General features: G+C 38.0%; 1 protein-coding gene across 20 annotated transcripts in view; it reads left to right on the top strand.

Annotated features, from left to right (window-relative positions):
* Positions 1 to 23,028, top strand: part of ATE1 (arginyltransferase 1) — a 163,959-nt gene extending 140,931 nt beyond the window's left edge. For 15 of the 20 annotated variants that reach the window (XM_070581640.1, XM_070581705.1, XM_070581199.1 and 12 more), the window contains one exon: positions 18,753 to 23,028. In XM_070581640.1, the coding sequence (XP_070437741.1) occupies positions 18,753 to 18,931 (179 nt within the window). In that variant the 3' untranslated portion in view covers positions 18,932 to 23,028. Of the gene's footprint in view, positions 1 to 15,301; positions 15,675 to 18,403 lie in introns of all 20 variants that reach the window. The other 5 variants (XR_011528937.1, XR_011528749.1, XR_011528715.1 and 2 more) reach the window with 2 other exon arrangements.
* Positions 23,029 to 25,236: the final 2,208 nt, after the last annotated feature.

Raw genomic sequence — 25,236 nt, forward strand, 5'->3', positions numbered from 1 at the left:
GCGTTTTTTTAAAAAGGACGTAAGAGTTACGTATTCTCTAATTTGTCTGCATAAAAGATCTTGGAAACTTTGACTGTTGTCCTTGAGTCTCTTCACTGGCCTTTGCACTCCTGCTGTTTGGGATTAAAAATAAAACCTAAAGTATGTTTCATGTCTGAGTACGAAAAGCTTTAGGATCCTAGAATAAGATGGATTATGGCTGGTGAATCTGGGGCTAGACGAGGAGCTCCCTCTAACCTTTCTTCTTAGGTAAGTAGTACCCATGTTTGCATGGGGTATGGTTTATAGCTTAACACAGCAGACTGTCAGTATTTTGATGTTCAGAAAATCACTCTTTAAAGTGGAGAGAGATGGCTGTGTCTAACTTTGCCTTCACTTGTCGCAGCCTTTTGTGAAAGTTTTTCAGGGATCTAATTTGAGGTTTTGTTTTGGCTGGGTTTTGGGGTTTTTTTTCTGACAGCCTTGATTTCATTTGCTTGCGTTAAATGTTCCTTTATTTAAAATCTTTTGCAAGCTTAAACTGGTTAAGTGCCATTCTTGTAGATAGCCAGGTTTGCTTTAAGGCTTATGTGTATAAGAAGTTTTAGACATTCATTCATTCATTTAAGATACTTTAATACAGTGAATGTGCAAAGCGTCATTTTGAAATTGCTCTTAGAGTGAATAATGAAAGGTCCTGATAAGATTGGGTTTGTTTTTTTTTTTTTCAGTTAAGGAGGAATCTTATAAATCCCCCACTCATCTTGAATAATAAATTATTAAAAATAAATCACAATGAGTTATTGTTTAATTAAGTCAGATCAGACTTATTAAAATTTGGCTTTATTGATCAAAGTATTTGGTTATAGCATTGTTTGAATTTTAAGCACAAAGAAGTAATTGATCTTCATGTTCAAAAGCAGACAGGTAGTTTTAAAGAACATATACATAATAAAACCCGAAAATATTTTAAATTTTGCATAAGATACTAGAGTTTTGCTTTTGCTTATGAAAATCAGTAAAATCCTGAAATAATACCTTTGCTAATCTCAGAGATTATTAGGGATTTTTATGGTAAAATAACTAAACTGCAAAGACGTGCCCCAATAAAAATATCCTAGATATTTTACTGTATTTCCTTTGTGAGTTCCCCTTCTCATTGTGGTTTCAATTTGCCTTTCCCAAATGATTAGTGATATTGAGCATCTTTTTGTGTGCTTATTGGCTAGTTGTATATCTTTTTTTGGAGAAATGTCTATTCAGGTCTTTTGCCTGTTTCTAAATCAAGTTATTTGGGTTTTTTGTTGTTGAGTTTTAGGAGTTCTCTGGATATTAATGCCTCATCAGATAGTGATTTGCAATGCAGTTGATTTTTGTATGTTGATCTTGTATCCTGTGACTTTGCTGAACTCACTTATAGTTCTTGTTTTGTAGAGTCCTTGAGACTTTTCTACTTAGACTGTTATGTCATAAGCAAATAACAGCAGTTTTATTTCTTCTTTTCCAATCTGTATGCCTTAGTTCCTTTTCCTGCCTTGTTGCATTGGCTAGAACTTCCAGCACTATTTTGAATGAAAACTGTAAGAGCAGGCATCCTTGCCTCATTTCTAATCTTAGGGGGGATAGCATTCATTCTTTACTCAGTTGAGGAAGTTCCCCCCATTCCTAGTTTTCTGAGAGTTTTTATCATGCATGGTTGTTGAATTTGTCAGGTGCATTTTCTGCATCAATTGGTGTGATAATGTGATTTTTCACCTCTAAACTGTTAATAGTGTAGTAGATTACATTGATTGGTTTTCAAATACTGAATTAGCCTTCCCTCCCTGGCAGAAACTCATCTGTTAAATTCTGTTTGCTAATGTTTTGGAAAGAATTTTTGTATCCATATTCATAAAGGATACTAGTTTGTATCTTGTAGAATTGGTGTTAATTCTTCTTTAAATGTTTGGTAGAATTCTCCAGTGAAACCATCTGAGCCTGGAGATTTCTGTTTCGGAAATTAATTGTCAATTCAGTTTATTCACTAATTATAGGGCTATTTAACCTTATCTGTTCCAAATTAAGTTGTGGCAGTTTGTGCTTTTTGAGGTTATAGTCTAAAAGTTTTCTTTCTTACTAGGCTGTCCCTTTCCTGGTCCTTTGGTTAGAGGGAGAAGGCTTTTCTTGGTACTTGGTTTTGGTCCCGTGTGTGTTGGCTTTTTAAGGTTGCCGGTTCTCCGGTATTCCATCTGGAATCCATGAGGCCAAGAGAAAACCCAAGGAGCTCACCACCGTGTCCTCCTCAGGCCTCAGAGTCCCTGGTGGGCTGCCGCCTTCTCTCCCCTCTCAGCATCGTCTTAGGTTTGTTTTATATCTGATACCCAGGATTTTCTGTTGGACTTAGTGGGAGAGTAGGGGAAAGTAGGAAGGTCTGACTCATCTTCCTCGAGGTAGAAGCCTTCCTGTCTTGTCTTTTCTTAATTTAAAAAAATGCCCAAAGAACTATTTTTTGCTAGTTAGGAGTGTGTAAACTCTTGTTTTAGCTGTACATTCTGACAATACCATGAAGAATATTGAACGTGTTACAGGTGGTTAATATGTGGTAAATGAGTGATTGTGTTAAAGTTACTAAACTTTAGTAAACTAAACTCTAAAGTTAATTTACTGCCTAGTACAAATCAAATTTGATAAAATCTGGTCCAAGTTTTATAAAAAACTTATTTATGTCACTCTAATATTACTACTATATTAACTTTCAGAGAGATTAGAGCAACCAGTTTTAAAAATCCAGAAAAGCAAACCAAATTTTAAAAGACTAAATCTGTGACAATAACAAAGCACAATGATGATAGGTGATACCAACATGATAGCCCCTTACTCCCGAGTTTTTGATGTTCTTAAATTGTTTGTTTGTTTATTTGGTGAGGAAGATTGGCCCTGAGCTAATATCTCTTGCCAGTCTTCTTGTTTTTGCTTGAGGAAGATTGGCCATAAGCTATCATCTGTGCCATTCTTCCTTTATTTTGTATATGGGATGCCGCCACAGCGTGGTTTGATGAGTGGTGTGTAGGTCTATGCTGGGGATCTGAACTCGTGAACCGTGGAGTGCACACACTTAACCACTATGCCACCAGCCTAGCCCCTTAAATTGGTTTTTTAAGGGACCGTCAGTATCTCCCTCCCTCATCTTTTAGTTTTTCAGTCTCTGCAGATTCACTTTATCAAATACAAATAAAATTACATGGTAGTCTGGGGCCTGCGGACATTTTAATTTTTAATTATATCATGTAACATAGAATTTATTTGTATAAATTAGGTCATTCTAAAAATATTCTGTGGCTTGTGTTTACATTAAAGTTAGGGTATCCTGAAAATCTTTATTATTATATAAAGAACATCCTCATTCTTTTTTTTAAATAAACTATATTTTAGAATAGTTGTAGATTTACAGAAAAATTACAAAGATATTGTAGAGCATTCTTGTATACCCCACACCCAATTTCCCTTATTGTTAATACATTACATTATCCCATTCTTCTTTTTTTATTAATAGACTTTATTTTTTCAGCAGTTTTAGGTCTATAGGAAAATTATGCGGACAGTACAGAGAGTTCTTGTATTCTCTCCAGCCCTCCACCCCCAGTTTCTCGTTAGTAACATTGTGCATTTGTGTGATATATTTGTTACAATTGATAAGCCAATATTGATCCATTATCATTAACTAAACTCCATAGTTTACATTAGGATCCACTCTTTGTGTTGTACATTCTATGAGTTTTGACAAATGTATGATGACATCTATTACCATTATAGGATCGTACAGAATGGTTTCATTGCCCTAAAAATGCCCTGTGCTGCACCTGTTCATACCTTACCCTCTCCCCCTGCATTTCTGGCAACCACTGATCTTTTTACTATCTCCATAGTTTTGCCTTTTCCAGAAAGTCGTATATTCGAATCATGAAGTCTGTACGCCTTTTCAAATTGGCTCCTTTCACTTAGTAATATGCATTTAAGGTTCCTCCGTGTCTTTTCCTGGCTTGATAAATCATTTCCTTCATCAGTGAATAATAGTTGAATGTACCACAGTTTATTCATTCACCTGTCAAAGGACATCTTGGTTGCTTCCACATTTTAGCAATTATAAATAAAGCTGCTATAAACATTCGTTTACAGGTTTTTGTGTGGAAATAAGTTTTCAGCCTCCTTCGGGTAAATACCAAGAAGCACAATGACTAGATCATATGGTATAACTATGTTTACCTGTTCTTTTTTAGTGGTTGCATACTTTGATATTATTGGTAATAACTTCCCCCAACCGATGGATATTTAAGTTTTACATTTTTTGCTATTACAAATAATACTACAATGTACATTTAAATATACATCTTTTTGCACACATACTAATATTTCTGTAGGATAGATTCCTAAAAGAAGGATTGTTCTGACCAAGATAATGTGAATTTGCTCTCCAAAAGGCACATTGTGTACTACAGCTGTCTACCCTCTGTTGTACATAATATTATCAAGTCTCCTGAGGCTCAGAAGAAAGATTGAGGCTGGACCTGAGGGTTTGGAGTTCAGACTTAAAGATGGTAATTGAATTCACCGACATGAATGATATTTCCTAGGGAGAAAGTAGAGCAAGAAGAGAGGACGACCTAGAACAGAATACTGTGTAACTCGCAACATTTCAGGAACACGTAAAGGATTACCAGAGCAGCAAGAGAAGAAGCAAGATAGGTGGGGTCAGGAAAGCCTAAGGCAGCGTGGATTTCAGGGAGGAGAAGTCGTCCTCTGAGTTCATACTTTGCTAAGGGTGATGAAGACTGAAATGTGTTCATTATACTCAAGAACAAGGAGACCCTTTGACCTTAGTGAATCGAGTGAAGGGGACTGAGCTGAAATACACATTGAAATAGATTGTGGTGTGGGTGGGAGATGAGGAAATGGCCATTCAATAAATACTTTTTAAAGAAGGAAAGAAAAGTAGAATAAGGTAACTGGAGGGTAAGTAGGGGTCCCAGAGAGTTTTGTTTGTTTGTGCAGATGGCAGAGCCTAAGCTTTTGTAAAAGTTAGTGGAATGGAACTAGTAGAGAGAAAAATTGATCACAGGAGTATTGTGATCTACAGAGATTATATACAAATTGGACTGAGCCCAAGAATGGGAAAGAGGACAGACTTCTGGATTGACGCCTTTGGCAAAGAAAAGTGAATTTGTATTTGCCTCTGAGGTGGATACTGTAGTTTCTAATTTGATTTTATGCCCCAGGAAATTCTCGAAGGTTTTGCTGCTTGAAGGTACCCTTGGAAGTCTCTCGTTTAATTGTCTTGGAAGGCATCAAAGTCAACCCAATGCCAGATTCGCTCTTTGGAAGTGAGGATTGTAGCTAGCTTTCATTGTAAATGGGAATTTGCCTTTGTCACCTGATGAGTTACCTATCAATGAGGTTATCAGTGAGGTTACCAATGAGATTACCTATTACCCTCATGGTAATAACTTTCGTGAGCTGTAGAATATGATGGAATTTAAAGCTATTGATTTAAAAAAATAATAATTTGTCAAACCAACTGAATATCGTGGATCCTAAAATAAACTGATTCAATATATTTGATAATAAAAAAATTATCAGCTATCCATGTATTGACTTAGATTAAATATAGTACTACCCTTGCTCTTTTTTCGGGACTCTGCTTACGGTTTTTATTCTTATCGTGATAGCTAAATTTTCAGATACTTTAACGTGTAAGGATCTCTAACATGTGAGAAGAAGCTAAACAATATGAAATTATCTCAATAGGCTGGAGTGGTGGGAATCTGTCAGAACAAAGTTTAACAGTGAAAGAAGTACAGGTGTAATGCTTGGGTTCCAGAAACACACAGATATGAGGGAACCTGATGGGAGGCTGAAGAACATAGTTTACCATTAGTATTCATTAATTTTTTATTTTGAAGTAATTTCAAATTTACAGAACAATTTTAAGAATAATACAAAGAACTGCATACCCTTCACCCAGCTCCCCCAGTTGTTAACGTGTTACCACATTTGCCTTATCATTTCCTCCCTTTTACTCTGTATTTTTTTTCTGAACCACTTGAGAATAAGTCGCAGATACATTGCATCATTATCCTTAAATATTTCAGTGTGCTGCCTGAAAACAAGGACATTTTCCTATATAACCAGAGCACAGCCTTCAAAACCTGGAGAGTAGCCTTGATATGTTATTCCGGTCTAACCACAGACTCTTCAGGTGTCAGGTTTTCCCAGGAATGTCCTTTATAAAGCAGAAACGCACACACACCTGCTTTCCTCTCTCCTTCTTTCCTTTCTGATTCAGAGTTCAAGTCCGGATGGTGCCGTGCATTTACTGTCGTATCTCGTTAGTCTCCTTTTATCTGGAACTGTTCCTTCATATACCCTTGTCTTTTATTTCCTTGACATTTTTGAAGAATATAGTCCAGTTACTTGGCAGAATATGCCTTAATCTGTATTCATCAGATGTTTCTTGGTAATTAGATTCACGTTGTGTGGTTTTCACAAGAATACCATAGAAGTGATGCTGTGTTCTTATTGCATCATCTGAGGAGACGCACTGTGAGTTCGTCTCACTGATTTGTATCACTTGGTAAAGTGATATTTGCCAAGTGTCTCCACTATAAAGTTACTAAGTATTTTGTATCTGTTAATAAGTAATTAATAAATATTTTGTAGGGAGGTACTTGAGACTATGTAAATATCCTATTTTTTTCAAACTTACGTCTACTAGTTTTTATGTCCATTGATGATTCTTGTTTGGAATCATATATTACTCAGATGGCTGCCAAGTGACAATTTTCCAATTCCATCATTCCTTCTACTTTTATTAGTTGGCCTTCTCCTGTAAGAAAGAGCAGTCCCTTCTCCCTGTTTGTTTATATCAGTGTGGATCCATAGAATCCTATTTTAGCCAATGTATTATAATTCATTACTCTCATTATTTATTTTGAATTCTCAAGTTGTCTCAGATTTGGCCAGTGGAAACCTTTTCAAGGTGACTCCTGTGTTCTTTCAACATATTCTCATCATTCTTTGAGCATTTACTTACTTTCTGACACAAAATAGTCGGCTCATCTTGTGCCTTCTTTGACCCAGCTCTGCATTTAGGCACTTCTCCAGGGAGCTCTAGTTCCTTTTCATGAAGAGTAATATTTAGAAAACAAGATCTGGGCAGTAAGTATGCTCATTGCTACTAGAGTTTCATTGCTTCCAAGCCCTCTCAGTAGACAGATCTAGGAAATACATGTGTATATACACAAACAAACACACTTTTTTATCTATATGTCTATGCAATATATAAAAGCCATGAGTTTCACCAGTACCTCCAATTGTAATCCAACACAGCAGAATTTATTCTAGTCTTCTCCTTTCTATCCCTTCTTTGACAGAGAACTCTGAGCTCCCATTTTTTTTCAACATATTTATTTATATGATCAAGTCCCTTGTATATAACTAATCTCTTGACCACACAGGCCAGATATGGCCGGGCCTGCCACCCTTGAACTTGCAGACTGCCTCTTTGGCCCCAGCCCCAGCACACAACAGCAGATGTGCAAACCAACTTCCCCTTTATCTTTGAGAAATTCTGTAATGGCGTGTTTTGGTTGTTTTAATTTATATGTCTTTTATTATATTGTTGTCCATTTTTAAATGTGGCCTTTATTAAGTTAGACATTGATGGTGAAATAGGAAGTATTTAAGAGAGTATTTAAGGGTCAAAATACCCTTAGAGTAGAAATTTGAGAGACTATCCACCCTTATTCATCATCAGAAGAGGGTTTTTATTAGCATTTTACTTAGCTAACCAGTGTTTACTAATCCTACCAGCAGTATGCTGAGGCAGGAGATAAAACTGTTGTGATCTTTGCATGCAGTTGACAGTGTCTGGCATTACTCAGCTTTCGTCTGGTGACCTTTTACAGGACCTTGATACCAAATGACCATAATATCAGAACTAAACTGAAGTTCTTTCTGGTTGGAACATCTAGATGAATTATGTTTTGTTTTTTATTACATGATTTCTGCGAGCCAAGAGTTATTTCAAGTCAACATCACATTGTGAGTTTAACAAGATTACATAGTTTTTTTTTTTTTCCCTTAAAAAATGCTATTCTCAGGTCCAGCCTAGTGGCGTAGCAGTGAAGTTCGCACACTCTGCTTCAGCAACCTGGGGTTTGCCAGTTTGGATCCCAGGCTTGGACCTACACACTACTTATGAAGCCACACTGTGATAGGTGTCCCGCAGAGAAAGTAGAGGAAGATGGTCACAGATATTAGCTCAAGGCCAATCTACCTCAGCAAAAAGAGGAGGATTGGTGGCAGATGTTAACTCGGGGCTAATCTTCCTAAAAAAAAAAATGATATTTTCACCAGGGCAATTAGGCAAGAAAATGAAATAAAAGGAATCTTGATTGGAAAGGAAGAAGTAAAACTGTCTTTATTTGCAGATGACATGATCTTGTATATAGAAATCCTAAAGAATATATTAGAAAACCATCAGAACTGATAAATAAGTTTAGCAGGGTTGCTGGATAAAAGACCAACACACAAAAATCGATTTTATTTCTATATACTTGTAATGAACAATCTAAAAATAAAATTAAGTAATTTCATTTATAATATCATCAAAAAGAATAGAATTGTTAGGAATAAATTTAAAAGAGCAGTTTAAAACTTATATCCTGAAAAATATGAAGCATTGTTGAAAGAAATTATGGAAGGAAATAAATGGAAAAAATTCCATGTTCATGGATTGGAAGAGTTAATATTGTTAAGATGGCAGTACTCCTCAAATTGATCTACAGATTAAATGCAATCTGTATGAAAATAACTGGCTGGCTTCTTTGCAGAAATTGACAGTCGATCCAAAACTTCACATGAAAATTGAAGGAACCCAGAAAAACCAAAACAGTTTTGAAAAAGAATAAAGTTAAGACTGTGTGTTTCTGGCGTATAGATAGACGTATGTATCTATACATATGGACTAGAATTGAGAGTCCAGAAATAAACTCTCATATTTATGGTCAATTGATTTTCAAAAATGATAGAGAGACAATTCAGTGGGGGAAGAATAGTCTTTTCAACCAAAGGTCCTGGGTCAACTGGATAGCCACATAAAAAAGAATGAAGTTGACTCTCTATTTCATGCCATCTACGAAAGTTAACTCAAAATGGATTAGACTCAAATGTAAAAGCTAAAACCATAAAACTCAGGAAAAACTTAGGAGTAAGTTTTTGTGACCTTGGATTAGGCAATGGTTGCTTAGATATGATACCTAAAGCACAAGCAGCAAAAGAAAATAAATAAAGTAGACGTCGTCAAAATTAAAAACTCTTATATTTCCAAAGACACTATCAACCAAGTAAAAAGATGATCCATAAAATAAAAGGATGTATTTGCAGATTACTTATCTGATAAGGATCTAGTATCCAGAATTTATAAAGAACTCTTAAATCCAGTAAAAGATAACCCAGTTTAAAAATGGGCAAATTATTTGAATAGATATTTCGTCAGAGAAGATATATGAATGGCCAATAAGCACATGAGAAGAAACTCAACATCATTAGCCATTGGGGAAATGCAAAATCAAAACCACAATAGATACCATTTCACATCCACTAGGATGGCTATAATCAAAAAGTCAGTTAATAACAAGTGTTGATGAGGATGAAGAAATTGGAGCTTTGATACCCTGCTCGTACGAATGTAAGATGGTGCAGCCACTCTGCAAAACAGCGTGGTAGTTCTTCAGTAGGTTCTGCATAGACTTATCATGTGACACAGCAGTTTCATTCCTGGGCATATATCCAAGAGAGAGGAAGACACACAAAAACCGATGCATGAGTGTTCATAACATTGTTTGTAATAGTTTAAAAGTGTAAATAACCCATGTGTCCATCAACTGCTGAATGGATAAATAAAGCGTGTTATGTCCTTATAATAGTACATTATTTGGCAATAAAAATTAATGAAGTGCTGATACATTGCTACAATATAGATGAAGCTTGAAAACATTGTGCTAAATGAAAGGAATTCAGTCACAAAAGATCACACATCTTGTGATTCCACAGAGATAGAAAGTAGATTGATGCTGCTTAGGGCTAAGAAAGTTGGGAGGAAATGGAGAGTGAATGCTCCTAGGTGAAGGCTTCTTTCTAGGATGCTGAAAATGCTCTAAAATTGGTTGTTGTGATGGTTGCACAACACTGTGAATACGCTGAAAACCATTGATTTGTACACTTTCAATGCGTGAATTGTATGGTATGAGAATTATATCTCAATAAAGCTGTACTAAATGGTATTTTACAAATAAACTAAGTTTAGATTTGTTTTCTTAGTTTTCATTTTTGCTGAAAAATATGGAGTGAAATGACTCTCAACAATATTCCTTATAGAATATGAAAATGTGTAATTCTCCCTGATGGGTTCCCAAAGCAGTTTTTGAGCCTCACACAAAATGGGTTGAATAACTGGCTGGTTGAGCTCAGTTGTTCCTGTCATAACTACTATGCCTTCCCTTCCCTAGCCCTTTGCTATCCCAGACTAAAAAGCTTCTTGTCACAATTTCTCCCCACCTTCCCCACCCCACCCCCTCCCCCATAGTGATTAAAACATTTGTTAATAACTCCTGTCACTTTAGAATAGTCTAAATCATATTTGACTTTGAACTTTTGAGAGTTGTTTAGTTTCAGAGTTGAGTTCTATCATGTATTTGTTCCAAATTTCAGATTCTTCTTTTCCATCACACTTTTGCCCAACTCTCTTTAGCTTCATTAACGTTACCAAGTCTGCCATTTATACAGCTGTCTTCATGAGAAACTGTAAAGGATGTAGCTTGTTTTCATGTTTATGTAATAATGCTGTAGCAGTAACTAAAGGAGTTCAGAAAAAGACTGTTTCATCGTTTTCTGGAAAGCCCAGAAGTTGTAAAGTGTCTTTAAGAATAACGAATGAGTTAAATCCCCATAAGAAGCAGAAGGAAAGCTTTGATCTCTAGATTCTGCTCCTTTGAAAGCACCTACAACGCACAGCTCATCTCCTGTGAATAAACAGTGGGGGCGGGGTGGGCGGGGAACAAGCAGTTTTTGCCCACCAGACTTTTTCTTGGAGATTAAAATATCATAGAGTTGACGGCATATTTGTATCACTAGTGATCAAATGCTCATCTCAGAAAAGAGTTAGCAAATTGCCTTTGGTTTCTGTATTATGAAGTTAAACTGGGATATGTTAGAGACAGGAAAGATGGAAAAGACTGTTGTTGGCACACATTCCATGACGTCTCAAGAAAATGACAGTTTCCCTTAATGAGATGGCAAATCATCTTTAATCTCAGAATGGCTTATTTTGCTAATATCTACAAGGTCCTCTCAGGAAGAGCCCTTTTCTGCTTTGTGGAGTCAGATAGATTTTTGTCTACAAACACTGATGACCTTTATCAGGCAAGCACTACAAGATGATTAAAAAAGGATTTTGTGAGGATTTGAGATACCTTTTTTACTTTAGTAAATATGATAATAGTTATTTTCAGTGTTTTAAGTATCTGGTAGAATTTTTGTTTAGGTTTTAAATTGGTTTTAATACTAACTAATACAGCATGTGCCAAGAATCAGAATCTGCCTACATTGCGAATGTCACTAATGATTGTAAAGCTGCAGACTGTTAAGCCTAGAAAGCAGAACTGTGTTTTGTCTCTGCTAATCAATGGTTTCTGACGTTAATACACTATACCCATTGAAATGGGGATTGATTTGATTGTTTGACCTTAATTTAAGCTATGGCTATGATGTGATTCAAAACTTTGCATTCAAATATTTAAATGAATCTTATGAAATTGTTAAACACTGGTAATTTGGAAGCTTGGTGGGACGAGGAGATTAGTAGGAGGAAGGATTATATATGGGGGCTGAGATCACTCACTGTTTATTTCTTATTATTTGAGTTTTTACAACAAACATTACTTTTATGACTAAAAAAGATATAAAATAAAAAATTAGTGTGCTTATTATTGAGTGGTCAGTAATTTCATTGACAACTAATTCCCAGAAAATTTCTTGAGTTAGTTCAAGTTAGTGAAAGATCAAGTTTTTAAAAATTTATATTGTATCTTTCCTTTGTTTCTCTTAGTATATGTCTTGTTGGTCTGTGTTCTCTTTTCCTAAAGTCCTGGCAGCTTTAGATTAATATCTTTGGGTAAGCAGAATTCTAAGTTTATGTTCTAAGCTAGAGTTGCAATTTAAGTTTGTTTAAGTGGGAAAAATAAGTTTTGGTGCAACTTTTTATCTATATGACTTTTCACTGCCTTTTTTATAGTCAAAATGTATAATGGGAGAATTGAAGAATTTGGGGCAATTAAGAAAACTAATTTTTATTTCAGTAAATTAAAAAAATTTTCAGTTAAGTCTCAGCATAATCTGGTGAGTTGGTGATAGAATTAGTACCACATTATTTGAAATATTAAACACTAACAGTAATAGCAACCCCGTGAACTTCCAGAGTATTTGAACACTAAGACCAAATGCATTTGCCATCTTCAGATGACTTGGATACATTAACATTAAAGAAAACAAGGAGAGGATTTTAAAATTTATTATTACCACTTTTTTACAATTATGTATGATGTTAAAAAGTGAATAGCTGGGGGCTGGCCTGGTGCCATAGTGGTTAAGTGCGTGCACTCCACTTTGGAGGCCCCAGGTTCTCAGGTTCAGATCCTGGGCACAGACCTACACACTCATCAAGCTGTGCTGTGGCAGCATCCCACATACAAAATAGAGGAAGATGGGCACAGATGTTAGCTCAGGGCCAATCTTCCTCACCAAAAAAAAAAAAAAAAGTGAATAGCTGGTTGATTCTACCTTATAAGTGTGTTATGCATTTGACTACTTTGATCCAGAACAAAGGCCTCAAAAGTATTTGGAGTAAAAATAATTGTTGAGCCTGAGTGATTTCTATGCTGTTAGGCTCTCTAAAGATGCTGTAAATTAATTTACAAGCTTTATGAGACTTCATTAGATATATATGTTAAACAATAGACAGCAGCAGCATCACAAGCCAGTCTGGAATTCAGTGTTTGAAACTTGCACATTGTAGTATTTCCCCCAAATTTGATATGCGTATAATTTTAAAACTGTTCCTGTTATCTTAATATATAGAAATGAAGTCTATATTTTGACAAGTGAAAGAATACAAAATTTCCTACTCTCTAGGAGGAATATACTTTGAAATAGTGGATGTGAATTATACATAATGATGGATTTTTCCTAATCTTCTGTTTTTATTTTTATAGGTCATACTAGAAAAGAGAAATTAGAGGGTGGAATTTCATTCTAGATAAAATAAGATGATAGCATATCAAGTTTTATGTTTTTATTTGCTGGGGTGTTCCATTCATTTGAATCTTAAAGTGTGTCTGTCCTGAAATATTTTAGGATAAAGGTTTAAACTGTTAAACATCATTCTCTATAGTTAAATATAGTCTTACTTTAAAATTCCAATTTTAAAAATCCAGTGTTTTAGATTTAGAAGTTTCTTGCAATTTTGCCAATGTTCTTGCTTCTCTTCTCTGCTGTTCTCACTGTTCTTTGCTAGTTTTCTGTTTGTGTTAGACTCCAAACACACCTGACTCTACCTGCCTCCTGCTGGTGGCATTTATAGCCGGGTATGGGAGCTAGTTGCCGTGTGGTAGCATGCATACATTAAAATGTCTGCCTTTTCCTTTGCTTATCACTTGCCCTGGTAAGGGATGAGGTAACCTAGTAAATGGTCAATATTGGTTTTACATACATGGATTTTCTGCTCTAGTTGGATAAAGTGATTTGTAAGAAGCAAACAACAACAATATTTTGAAGTTGATACATCCAGCCAGGAACACCAGAAGCACTCCAGATATTTACAGCATAGTACATTTAATGCAGAAAATGGGTGAAAATGGGCAGTGGTGTTCCTGAGAGCCAGGCAAGGCAGAGAGGTGACCCAGAGATTACCAACAGCAGGAAGCCACTGCCACCCCTGGGCTCAGAGAAGGGGCCCAGGGGCCAGGGCTCCCAACAGAAGCTGGAACCTTGACAACTCAAGAGCAGCTGGAGCTGCTGCCAAAAAGCAGAGCCAAGGAAGTGAGAGGAGAGGTTTGGGGAGAAACATCCTGGCTTCTGTGTCCCCTAGCTCTAGCCTCCTGCAGCGTAGAGCAGAGCAGAAGGCGGGGAATGGGCTGAGGACAGAAGGGCCCAGGAACAGCCCTGGGGGTAAAACAGCAGTGCTGAAGAGATCCCTTCTCCTGCCGGTTTCTATCCTTCTTCACCTGATCTCCTCTGAATATGTCCTGGATAAAGTGAAAATCTCAAACTACGCTGGCGTTCACTTCTGTGGATGTGAGAACCCTCTGGCTGGTGTCCTTGGTGTTCCCTTTCTCCTCATCCCTCCGTGCCTTCCCAATCTGGGATCTAAGTGGAAGGATGTGGTCTTCCTGACAGTGGATGACTTCTTTTTGGGTAATAGTACATGATGAACTGGCATCCCCGTTAGAAACTTGTAAACAGGCGTAGAGTGTAGTCCGTTTTGGGATGCTCTAACTCACTTTCTCATACTATGATTGAGATCAGCTAGCCTATGAGTCCATAAAATGGGATCTCTCTTTCTCTTTTAGAAATTAGAAGAATAGTGTTACTTCTCTCTCTTCTGAAACTGATCTTAGATGATTTATCGTGATTAATTAGTGAATATCCCATAGAGAAAACAACGTCAGTTGAGGAAGAATAAATGTTTAATATTTCTTGCTTCCACTGCAAAATAATAAAGTATGTAACCCAACTTAAGTATTCAAAGCACAGTGTGAGGTAGGCGTCCAATGAATGTTTAATGTATAGCGACTCTATTGTGAAAAGTTGGTTGTTGGCTTTAAGAAAGAAGTTCATAGCTGGAGGGCCCTGAGAAGTCTAAAACAGTTCTCTTCATTTGTAGAAAAGGAAACTGGCATTTCCACTTTTCATTTTCAGAAGATGCAAATTTAGCAAAGAAAATGCCTAAATCAACCTTAAAAACAACTTTTTAAAAATTCTAAAAGCCTTAAAAAAAAAAAAAATTCTAAAAGCCTTATGCTAATTATAGAAAAACCCGAAAATGATGAGTCTGTGTGTGTGTCCCACAGTGAAAGTTTCTTGTCATACTGCTCCCAGAGATGGATTTGTTCATTCAACAAACATTTTTGGAGCACCCACTGTGTGTCTGGCATTGTACTAGACACTGGGGAAATAGTAGTGGGCAGAACAGTCATAAATAAAATTTTTTATTTTATTTTCATTCTCTTAGCACTTTCTAGTGGAAATGGAAACAAGCAGTAAGTAAATGTGTATGTCAGATGATGGTAAGTGCTGTGAAGGAAGATGAAGGAGAGCAAGGGAGAGTGGGGACACTGCTTTAAACAGGACCACGGAGGCCCTCTGAGGAGCTGGCATTTACGGTGATCCGGAGAAGCAAGAAGGTGAGCCACACGGCTCTCTGGGGGAGCAGAGGCAGTTCTAGCAAAGGGAGCAGTCAGAGACGAGTACTGGTAACACGTCAGTGTGTTTGTCCAGATTTCTTCCTTTGCATACACTAGGCTTTTAATAGAAAGAACAATTTTGGGGGGCCGGCCCCAATGGCCGAGCGGTTAAGTTTGCGTGCTCTGCTTCGGCAGCCCAGGGTTGGGGGGTTCAGATCCTGGGCGCGGACCTCTGCACTGCTCATTAAGCCACGCTGAGGTAATGTCCCACGTGGAAGAACTAGAATGACCTACAACTAGAATGTACAACTGTGTACTGGGGCTTTGGGGAGGAAGAAAAGGAAGAAGATTGGCAACAGCTCAGGACCAATCTGCCTCACCAAAAAAGCATTAAAAAAAAATTTAAAAAATATTTGTTTATACTGTACCTACTTTTTTGTCATTTAATAATCTACCTTCGGATGCCGGCTCGGCGAGCCAAGGAGTGGAAAGAAGGATTTCTTGGACTCTCAAGGTCTGGTAGTAGTGCTCCTTTATTCAGAGAATAGCATGGAGTAGCATGGAGACAGGACCCAGGGGCAGAGAAGAGCTACAGCATGGGGACAGGACCCATGGGCAGAGAAGAGCTGCAGGCATGGCGACAGGACCCATGTGCAGTCAAGAGCTGTAGCATGGCGACAGGACCCATGTGCAGTCAAGAGCTGTAGCATGGGGACAGGACCCGTGGGCAGTCAAGAGCTGTAGCATGGGGACAGGACCCGTGGGCAGTCAAGAGCTGTAGCATGGGGACAGGACCCATGTGCAGTCAAGAGCTGTAGCATGGGGACAGGACCCGTGGGCAGTCAAGAGCTGTAGCATGGGGACAGGACCCATGTGCAGTCAAGAGCTGTAGCATGGGGACAGGACCCATGTGCAGTCAAGAGCTGTAGCATGGGGACAGGACCCGTGTGCAGTCAAGAGCTGTAGCATGGGGACAGGACCCATGTGCAGTCAAGAGCTGTAGCATGGGGACAGGACCCATGTGCAGTCAAGAGCTGTAGCATGGGGACAGGACCCGTGTGCAGTCAAGAGCTGTAGCATGGGGACAGGACCTGTGGGCGCTGAAGAGCTGCAGGCATGGGTTGAGGGCAGGGCTAAATTTATAAGGCAGAGATATGTGAGTTATTTCTTTACAAGACAAAGGAAAGATTATGTAAAGTTATTAAAATGCTATCAGTGCAGGTGGGGTCTGGTTATTGGGTGGTCCTATAATTTTGGGTACGAATCAGGTCGAATCCGGTCAGGACCTCCCAGAGGATGATATAGATCAGTATGTAAGGAAGGACACCTTGGGCTCCTCTGCCTGGTGCAGCCTTGATCCTCATGGTCTGTCTTCCTTTGTCCTTTTAATAGCCGTATAACATTTTATTATATGCATTTACCTTAGCATATGTAACGGGTTCTCCACTGATGGACATGTAGGTTGTTTCTGGTTTTTCAGTAATGCAGAGAGTAGTGCTGTAAACATCCTTGTACATATATGGGAACACTGCTGTGTGTGTTTTTCTAAGACAGTGGTTCTCAACCCACTTTAAAAGGCTTAAGGAAATACTGATGCTCAGGATCCATTCAGACCAGTTTTTAAATCAAGATCTCTGGGGACGGGATCTAGACTTTGGTATTTTCTAGAAGTTCCTCAGGGGCCAGCCCCGTGGTGCAGCGGTTAAGCATGCGTGTTCCTCTTCAGCGGCCCGGCGTTCACCGGCTCAGATCTCAGGTGTGGACATGGCACCGCTTGGCAGGCCATGCTGTGGTAGGTGTCCCACATATAAAGTAGAGAAAGATGGGCACGGATGTTAGCTCAGGGCCAGTCTTCCTCAGCAAAAAGAGGAGGATTGGCAGCAGTTAGCTCAGGGCTGATCTTCCTTAAAAAAAAAAAGAAGTTCCTAAGATGATTCCCATCCATAGTCAGGGTTGCGAACCACAGCTGTTGCATGATTCGTAGCAGTGGCCTTGCTGAGTCAATGAAACAGAGGTACATTTTAGTAGATACTGTAACATTGTTGTCTATATTAGGATTAGCAGCAACTGCCAATAATAGAAACCTAAAATAATTTGGCATAAACAAGATAGTTTATTTCTGTTTTATGTGAAATTCTGTACATAGGCAGTCCAGGGCTGGTGTGGCAGTTTTGTTCCACAAAGTCCTCAGGTACCCGGATTCCTTCCAGCTTTTGTTTTTGCTGAACTGAGGGAAAGCTCTTAGCCTCGGTCTCCAAGATGGAGGTTAGAGCTTTTGCCACGGCGACCGTGTTCCAGGCAGCAGAATGAAGGAAGGGTTGAAGACTGAAAGAGGCAAAGGGCGTGGGCCCCCTGTCCTTCTAAAAGATTCCTGGGAATCACCACAAACACGTCTGCTTGTATCCTGTTGGCCAAACTTGGTCACAAGGCCACACCAAGCTGCAAGGAAGGCTAGGAAACAGGCTTTCCTCTGGGTGACCAGTGTGTCCTGCTAAAAACCAGGGGTTCTTTTATGTGGAAGAGGAGGAAAACTGGTAGAGGCAGCCACTTGCTGTCTCCGCCCTGTCCTCTGTGAAAGCTGTCAGACCTGCCCCCTGCCCGTTGTCCGCACCTGCCCAGCTCAAGTCAGCCTGAGCTGGCGAGTCCGCAGAAAGCTTTGTTGCAGAGATGAAGACTTCGGACGGGATGTTGGCTTGGGGAGAGGCACACAGTAAGTTGACATCAGAGGAAGAAACTTTATCGTGTATGAGAAAGTAATCAAGGTGTCGAAGGCCAGTTGTTTTTTTTTTTTAAAGATTTTATTTTTTCCTCTTTCTCCCCAAAGCCCCCCGGTACGTAGTTGGGTATTCTTCGTTGTGGGTCCTTCTAGTTGTGGCATGTGGGACGCTGCCTCAGCGTGGTCTGATGAGCAGTGCCATGTCCGCGCCCAGGATTCGAACCAACGAAACACTGGGCCGCCTGCAGCGGAGCGCGCGAACTTAACCACTCGGCCACGGGGCCAGCCCCTGAAGGCCAGTTTTTAAATGTACCGTTCTTCCTCTCCCCAACGTTTCAGCTCTCTTCATAGAGGGAATGTATTACCTTTCAGCAGGGCCTTTGTTAGTTATTTATTAACATATTCAAGTTAGTCTTAATGCTGCACACGCTTGTTTGAACATATCGCTCAAAGAGGACATCTTAATACATAATTTTCACATTTCAAAGTAAATATTTTTAAATTAGGAAATGAAAAGTAGATTGATATGTGACTTTTTTAACCAGTACTTTTTGTTATTGCAGTGGATGAAGGTCGCAGTCAGGAGCCTGACCGATTGCAGGTGCTTTACAAGAAAGTCGTCATGCCTTATGGTGTTTATAGGAAACAGCAGAAAGACCCCAGCGAGGAGGCGGCCGTGCTGCAGTACGCCCGCCTGGTGGGGCAGGCGTGCTCCGAGCGCATGCTGCTGTTTAGGAGCTGAGGCCGCTCCCGCGCCCCTCTGCCCAGCGCCCACGCGGTGCTGAGGAGGTGTGTCCCGGCACAGATTCATTACTGTGGGGAAATTCCAAAACCATCCACAAATGAGACTTCTTTATTTTAACTGTTATATGGCTTTTCTAAAATATTTTGTGGCAGTGTATTTGTGAGAATCTCATGATTAAAGATTTTTAAAATGTTATGACCTAGCCTCACAATTGGGGTTTATCATTTTGGAAGTTTGTTTTATCAACAAGATGTGGTAAACTTCTCTTGTTAATATTTTGGAAAGTAAAATTAATATGTGACTCATAAGTGATTTAAATCACAGTTGTGCTTTTTTGTTCTGTTAGGGAAATTAAAACAGACTGTTTCCTCAGATCTGTTTAAAACATCACTTTATGCAAAAAACCATAAGTGTGGGGAGGAAGGTGGGAAGTCCGTTTCATCACTTAGAAATGTCTTCTCAAGAGAACAAAGCTCTGCTGTCACTCCATGTTCAGTGTTAAATCACTGCCAAATGTCGTGTTGTGCAGTTTAATAGAAAACTCAAAAGAGGAAACATGAACATTAAAAAAAGGATGTCATGTTAACATGGGACGTCTGTTTACCCAGGACAGTCCTTTTCATGTCTATTGTCTTGGCGTGATTATTTTTCTTAGAATAATTATTAATAGTACTCCCTTTCACTCTCAAAAGTATCCCAGCATTGGCAATAAAATATACATTATATATTTTATTGTATGTAAAACATATTACCCTAGTTATATATTATGTTATTTGCCCAGTTTCTAAAAATCTTAAGAAATTGAGTTTTTTAAGAAAAATTTTGGCTCCTGCTTTGACCTAAGCCCCATCAAAAGTAAACATGCACTTATTTTTCATTCCTTAGAACTCAGGACACTTGTCTTTGGTTATTGATTAAAAATTTGTTAATATCTGACTGCTTTTATAACTACGTTACAAATCACATTTAATGAAGTAGGCATCATTTGACCTCTGTTCCAAGGGCGTGAGGTGAGACAATCCATTTCTTGCCCTTTGATTTGGAAGAAGAGGAGGTGCTACACTTAGTAATTTGAAGCAGAGGGTAGCACCTTCTTTCCTTCTCTCTCTCTCTTGTTTGGTCCTTCACCCATTCAGCAAGTGTCCCTTGTCCACCACTGTCAAGGTGGCAGGCACTGTGCTGGGAGGAAGGAAGAGAGCCAGATGGGTCGGTTCCCAGTTACGCTTGAGTCGTGCTGGAGACCGGGGAGAAGGGAGGAGAGTTATCTTCTTGTGCTCGTTCTCAGCTGATCTCCATCTTCTGCCAGCTGCCTGGCCACTGAGTCCGTTTCATTCCTTGTTTTGCCCGTTTTTCTCTTTTCTGTTGATTGATCTTTTTAAAAACCATAGTATAAAACTTGTAGTCTGAATCCCACTACTGATTTTAAATTTTACTCCTAAATGCTCTGAATTTAGATAAAACATTATAGAATAATTTCAGCTAGCTAGAATGAAAGGAAGGATCATACATAAAACAATAATTTTAAAAATCAAATGTCTAGAAATTGAACGTCCAAATAAACTGTGCATTTGTTCACTCAGAGTGTGTGTGTGTGTGTGTATAACACCTGCGTGTGCAGGTGCTTGCTCACTGGGGATAGAGTACTGAGCAAAGCCATATTCTCTGATTGTGTGGATTTCACATTCCTTTGGAATTTTGTCCTTGAAGATAGTTTCCCAAGAGCATTTGATCGACTTTTATTTACAACTTCCTTCAGAATGGGTGGAACATTTTCTTTTTTCCCCTTCTAAAATGAAGATAGCTTAATTTGTTTATTATTACAGAAATGATACTGTAAGCAGTTAGCATGTTAAGAAAAGTATAAATAAGAAAAATCATCTGAAATTCCACCATACCAGAGAAAGAATTGTTATATATCTATATATACACACACACACAATTTTAATGTAAATCGAATTACACTCTACATGTGTCCTCAACAGTAAGTTATGGACTTACATATCTGAATTTTGAAAGAAATTCCAAAATACGATTTCAGAAGTGTTGAGGGTGATGTTAGTATTCTCAGAGTAGTAGACTACGTCGGTACTTGGTACGCTTGGCATTTTAAATGCCCACGTTGATGTCACCAGCTGCATTCCACCTACTTAGTGATGAGCGTAGAATGGTCTCCGTAAAGATCACAACTTCGGAGTATTGAATGAGAGAAAACTTTAATTTTACATCTTACCACAATTCTGGTTTCCTCCTGCAGAATTCAGTTTAGGGTTCCTTCAGAGGACAATGATTCGTCACTCCTGTGTGGGAACCATGGCACTCTTCCTGAGGGTGGCATTCTAGGTTGGCTCCAGTGGGGCTGCAGAGAGAGTTGGGCCTGAAGATTCTCCTCTCCTGTTGCTATATTCATGCGCTGTTTTTTTGTGAGTAGGTCGTATATTGATCCCAGTGAGCAAAGTGTTTTCAAAAGACAATTATTTGTTCTTTTGAGCCCTAGCTGAGTGAATATCAATAGTGGGCTAGGAAAGGACAGTCAAAAAAAGTGACCAGGCTTTGTCAGTTGACGGGCAACCTAGTTAAGAAATCTGATTTTATGTTAATGGCTTTCCTCTAAAGAAAGACACCTGAGGACCTTTCAAAGCGTTTATACTTATTCAAGGCTGGAAGCTTTGCATTTACTATCTTAGTGTTGTAGTCCCTTTCTGATTTCAGATAAATTCACACCTCGCTCCTTGTCTTGGGAGCAAAAATTTAATAGAGATTCCCCATGCTACTGTCTTTATTTAAATTATTTCAGTTCTGTGAGATTTTCGTTATCTTATTTTTAAAAAACGCAATCGGAGCACTTTTTTTTATATTCTAAAAGATAGAGGCTGTTATCAGATGAATATATTATTCATTTGATTAAAATTATTTAGATAAGAAATTATTACTGTTTGTGTTTGCTTTCAAACAACTTTTTATCCATTTTCCAAAATATCAGTTGTGTGTAGTTTCTTACCGTAGGAGAATCTACTATGTAAATGAGCCATTTCAGCTTTCTGAACAGTATATGGGTTGATTGTATAGGTTTTCTATTGTTTCAGTATGAATAAAGATGAGAAAGAATATGATGACCAGTTACCTAAAATGTATCTATTATCGCTAATGTTGAAGAAAGAAGGAAATGAAATGGAAACAATTGGGAAATGTTTGAAGTAGAAGTTACTCAAATGTGTATTCTCTTCCAAAAGGAAACCAGTGACTAAGGCAAAACAAGTTTGATTGCACGTGATGTTTTTTGCTCTTGTGTATGCTTTTTGAACAGTCCATTTGATAAAGCTTGAATGGAGAAAATAAAGCTGCTTCTGTCTGCAGTGGCTCTTGCTGGTCAGTAGTTAAAAGACATATAACTTTATCTTTTAAATTCTCGAATACATTACCTGTAATGAATATGCAGAAAACATTGGTTATACGAGTCATAATATTTTCGATAATTGAATTCCAGATCATTTGGTTACCTCAATCAAAGCATAATGGATTCCTTTCTCTGGAATAAATAAAAGCAAAATAGATCTCACTTTAAGGAAAAAGTCTGGACTTTTGTAAGATAAATTAGGGAATAGACATTCCTTTTCCCAAAGGGATTCAAAATGAGATTTAAGTAGCAAACTCGAATATAATTTCTCTTAGAAATTTAGTTTACAGAGAAATTTCCAGAAATATCTCATAAAGTGTGCTTTAATCATTCATAGTAGTCCACACCATATTTATGGAATACATTTACAAGTATTTTGCCTTTTTTTACAGTAAAGAGAATCCTGATAGGTTTATGGTAGGTGAATCCTATTTTCCAAGTGATTTAAATATTAATTATGATTCCCACTGATGTTTTTTTCCAGAATGGAAATAGCTTTGTTGTTTTTCTTATTTGAAGTGTTCAGTGTTCACCAGAGAAAAGGATACGAAAGAAAATAAAAATCACTTCTAATCCCCTCACTGATCACTACTACCATCTCTGCCATTCACATTTTGGTGTATATCCTTTCAAACTTTTTTCCACTTATATGAATGTATATGTTTTGTTTTATTTTTAAATAAAAATGTAATGCTGTGTATACTGTTTCATAATTTTTAAAATATATTTCAACATCCTAGTATATTGTGAACATGAAAATGACGGAAAATAGAATTGTTATAATGGCTGCATAGTATTCCACTGTGTCTGTTATCTTTTGAGAAAGGAAGCTTAAGCCTTTAGCCCCTCCTTATGGGTAACAGGAGTTGTTGACCAGCATTAATGTTTTTTATCAATTCTTTGTAAGACTTGGTAACATTGTTCTTATTCCTTTTTTTTCTCACTTCTCTGCCTTTCACTAAACAGTAGGAACTTTCTCCTTCCTTGAAGGTTCAGAAAATGTGTAGCTTTTAAAACTTGGTGCCCCTGCTCTCATTGTCCCTCAACTAAATACTTTCTGGGAGATCTACACTACCTTTTTTTTTTTTTTTTTTTTTTTTGAGGAAGATTAGCCCTGAGCTAACTGCTGCCAATCCTCCTCTTTTTGCTGAGGAAGACTGGCCCTGAGCTAACATCCATGCCCATCTTCCTAGTCTACTACACTACTATTTTTACAGTTTGCACACCTCAAAAATTTCCAGTTAGAAATTGTCTTCTTAAGGTTCTGATTCATTGATTCTTTACAGAACAAAGGTCTTTCTTTAAAATGGGTGCCTGGGAAGAGTGGGTAACCATACCACTATTATTAATTGAGCTGTTTTTGACTTTTAAAAATATCTTGGTTGGGGCTGGCCCTGTGACCTAGTGGTTAAGTTTGGCACACTCTGCTTCGGTGCCCCAGGTTCGTGGCTTTGGATCCCAGGCACTGACCCACACCACTCATCAGCCATGCTGTGGTGGCAACCCACATACAGAATAGAGGAAGATTGGCAGAGATGTTAGCTCAGGGCAAGTCTTCCTCAGCAAAACAAACAAAACTTTAAGATTTAATTCTAAGAAAAATTTCATTTTTATATCCAATTGGTTGTCAGAGTTCCTATCTTCAATTCAGTCCTATCCAGGAAGTTTCAATTAGACCAAGAAGTAAAGTTGTTGAATAGTTTTACATGCCAAGTTTTTATTCTTTTAGAATTTTAAAATGGCTTGCAGATTTTTATAGCTTGATTTCCTCATCACATCTCTTCACCTGCAATATGAAGAAATAATTCCAACAGAAATGCTGTTGAAAGCAAAAAAACCTGGCATTGCAAATCTTAATGTTATGTGGCATTTGTGATATTTAATAGTTAATTACCCTTTAACATGGCGCTCCAAAGTAAACGTCTCAGCCGTCCTGGAGGAGGAGAGAGACGTCCTTCACTTGTCTGGCATGCATAAAACAGACTATTATTAACTAGCACAAAAATCTTCATTTCTTTGATCATTATATGTGATTAAAGCCAGTGTACAAAGAGTGGTTTTTAAATTTTATCTATTTATTTATATGCTGCAAGCTAGAGATGTTATACCAAAAAGGTATAAACACTGTGCTTCTAACTTGCATAATTCAACTATGTGATTTTGGATCATGTTTTCCCCTGAACCTTAGTTTTTCCTGCTTTCGTCATTCTGTGCCAGGGTCTTAAAATCATTTAACATAGGCCCCCTTTTTTTTTAATTAGCGTTAAATGAGAACTCATGAATACTTCATGAAGTCCAATTCATCACACTTTGTTAATTCAGTATTCAGTGAGTCTGAATAGCATCAGTCGACTAATGGAGCTTTTTGATCAGGAAACAAGAAAACAGCATTTCAGGTTTGTGAATTCAGAGCTTAAGGCTCTCAGCTCAGTTGTGTATGGACAGTTCTCTGTACTTGTCCAGCATATTTTAGAATATTGAAAGATAGCCAGACTGTAATTTGGAAACTAACTATTGCTGGTGTAATTTTGACTATTAAAGATTATATATATAATCTATATATTATATACACACACAGCGAGAGAGATCATGCACTTAATTAAAGCTTGCTAATAACAATATGATTCATTGTCAGTTTTCATTCACCCTTGATAAAGTGTTTAGATTTATAAGCCCGTTGTAGAAGTCGGGCAAACCGAAAGCTCCCCTTTCCAATAAGGTAGCCACTAGCCGTGTGTCTCTATTCAGTTTAATTGAAACTTAGTTCCTCAGCCTCACCAGCCACGTTTCAAGTGCTCGGTAGCCACATGTGGCCCACGGCTGCCGTTTTAGTTTTCTGGGGCTGCCATAATAAGTTGCCACAACCTGGGTGGCTAAAACGACAGGAATTTATTCGCTCTTGGTTCTG

Source organism: Equus przewalskii, chromosome 1 (assembly GCF_037783145.1).
Source record: "Equus przewalskii isolate Varuska chromosome 1, EquPr2, whole genome shotgun sequence".
Classification (NCBI taxonomy): Eukaryota; Metazoa; Chordata; class Mammalia; order Perissodactyla; family Equidae; genus Equus; species Equus przewalskii.